Here is a 2,392-nt window from a genome sequence, read left to right as displayed (position 1 = left end):
TGGCCGCAGCCACTTCTCAGGCCAGGGGAGGCACTCGGACTCCCGTCGCTCGCACACCCGAGCAGGTTATTCAGGGACTTCAGACACCGGAGGCACCACCAGCCCAGCCGGTTGTAGCTGCACAGGATTATGTGGTTTCTGCTATGTCTGAGGATGATCAGCGTAGGTTGGAGAGATTTGGGAGACTCCAGCCACCACCTTTCAGTGGCACAGAGAGAGAGGATGCTTAGGACTTATCGGACATGTGTCAGAGGATACTCCGTACTGCTGGTATTTTGGGTACTTGTGGGGTCTCATTCACTACCTTTCAGTTTTTTGGGGCTGCACTCAGATGGTGGGAAACTTACGAGAGGCGCAGGCCTGTTGGCGCAACACCCCTTACTTGGCAACAGTTCTCCGTTCTTTTTCTGGAGAAGTTTGTACGTGAGTCCCGCAGAGAGGAGCTGCACAGGCAGTTTGAGTAGCTTCGCCAGGGTGAGATGTCTGTTACACAATATGAGATGCAGTTCTCCGAGTTAGCTCATCAAGCAGTCTGGTTGGTTCCCACATACCGAGAGAGGATCATGAGGTTTATAGATGGCTTCGGTTTTCAGCTTCGATTGCTTATGACTAGGGAGAGAATATCTGGGGTTACCTTTGATAAGGTTGTCGACATTGCTCGACAGATTAAGATGGTTCAAGGTCAGAAGAGGACTGATAGGGAGGCTAAGAGGCCTCGTGGTCAGGGTGGTTTCAGTGGTGCTCCTCAGAGAGGTCAGTTTCAGCAGGACCAGTTTCAGCAGGGTCAGTCATCATTCAGTGCATTGCCAGCACAGGGTTCTCATTATGCCCCGCCCGCTCAAGTATCCTCGGGTAATTCTTTTAGGCATTAGGAGTAATAGTTTTGTCAGAGGAGGGGTTGTTTCGAGTGCGGGGATTTTGGTCACATTGCGAGATATTGCCCTAGGATGTTGGGTGGGACTTCGCAGCGGAGTACTCAGCCTCCGACTACAGCACTAGTTACCTCACCACCCGCCCAGCCAGCTAGGGATGGAGTTCAGCCAGCTAAGGGCGGAGCCCAATCATCTATGGGTCGCCCGAGAGGGGGAGGCAGATCAGGGGGTGACCAGGCCCGTTTCTATTCCCTCCTAGCCAGGCCAGACGCTATTGCTTCAGATGCTGTGATTTCAGGTACGTTCTTCTGTTAGACTCATTCGAGGACAAACGTTTGCTTAAGAGGGGGAGAATGTAACGACCCGGCCAGTCGTTTTGAATATTATAATCCCGTTCCCTTATTTACTACTCAATTTATGTCTTGCAATTGATTTATGAATTATCGGGTTGGTTTGGGTCCGGAAGGAACTCGGAGTGAAATGAGGCACTTAGTCTCATAATTGAAAAATGTAAGTTAGAAAAGTGGACCAGATATGGACCTATGTAAAAAACGATCTCGGATTTGAATTCCAATGGTTCTGTTAGCTCCGTTAGGTAATTTTAGACTTAGGAGTGCGTCTGGAATGTGATTTGGAGGTCCGTGGTAGAATTAGGCTTGAATTGACGAAATTGGAAATTTGGCGATTTCGGCTGGCAGTGGAATATTTTGATATCAGTGTCGGAATGGATTTTCGGAGGTTGGAGTAGCTTCGTAGTATCATTTGTGATGTGTGTGCAAAATTTGAGGTCATTCGGACGTGGTTTGGTTGGTTTCGGCATCGGGTGCCGAATTTGGAAATTTAGAAGTTCTTAGGCTTGAATTCGAGGGTAATTTGATGATTTGGTGTTGTTTCGAGTGATTCGAAGGTTCGAATAAGTTGGTATGCTGATATATGACTTGTTGGTATTTTTGGTTGAGGTCCCGAGGGGCTCGGGATGATTTCGGATGAGTATCAGGGAGTTTGGAAGTTGGAAAATACAGCTGGAGCTGCCATTCTGGTGTGTCCGCACCTGCGGATTGGGAACCGCAGGTGCGATGATCGCAGGTGCGTGGGAGGCTCGTAGATGCGGAGATGGTCGGAGATGCGAAGAGTGGATCACACATGCGGGCTCGCAGGTGCGAGGAGACTGCCGCAGGTGCGAAGTCTGGTCAGTTAAGTGGAATGCGCAGGTGCGCACCGGTGTCCGCAGATGCGGACAGTGCAGGTGCGAGAAAGGGTCCGCAGGTGCGGAATCCTGGGGCAGATCCTATATATCACACTTCGCGAATTTTGGTGCGTTCTTCACCATTTCTATTCGGTTTTTGGAGCTTATGGGAGAGTTTTGAAGAGGGAATCAAGGGGGTTTCATTGAGGTAAATTACTTGAGCCCTAATACTTGTATATATGGTGATTTCCCGTTGTTTAATCGTTGTAATTGGTGAAAATGAGGGGTTAGGGCTTGAGATTTTGGAGAAGTAATTTAAGAATTTGAAGAACCA

At 49.0% G+C, this 2,392-nt stretch overlaps 1 protein-coding gene across 1 annotated transcript; it reads left to right on the top strand.

The window, feature by feature from the left end:
* Positions 1–479: 479 nt before the first annotated feature.
* Positions 480–872, top strand: LOC138893007 (uncharacterized). The gene has a single exon (XM_070176770.1). The coding sequence runs from the start codon at positions 480–482 to the stop codon at positions 870–872; it is 393 nt and encodes a 130-aa protein (XP_070032871.1).
* The last annotated feature ends 1,520 nt before the right edge of the window (positions 873–2,392 follow it).

This window comes from Nicotiana tomentosiformis, chromosome 5, assembly GCF_000390325.3.
Source record: "Nicotiana tomentosiformis chromosome 5, ASM39032v3, whole genome shotgun sequence".
In the NCBI taxonomy this organism is placed as follows: Eukaryota; Viridiplantae; Streptophyta; class Magnoliopsida; order Solanales; family Solanaceae; genus Nicotiana; species Nicotiana tomentosiformis.
This window is presented reverse-complemented; position numbering and strand designations above follow the sequence as displayed.

Excerpts from the sequence above, each read along its gene's own strand:
- LOC138893007 (XM_070176770.1), top strand. The coding sequence starts at position 480 with ATGTCTGTTACACAATATGAGATGCAGTTCTCCGAGTTAGCTCATCAA.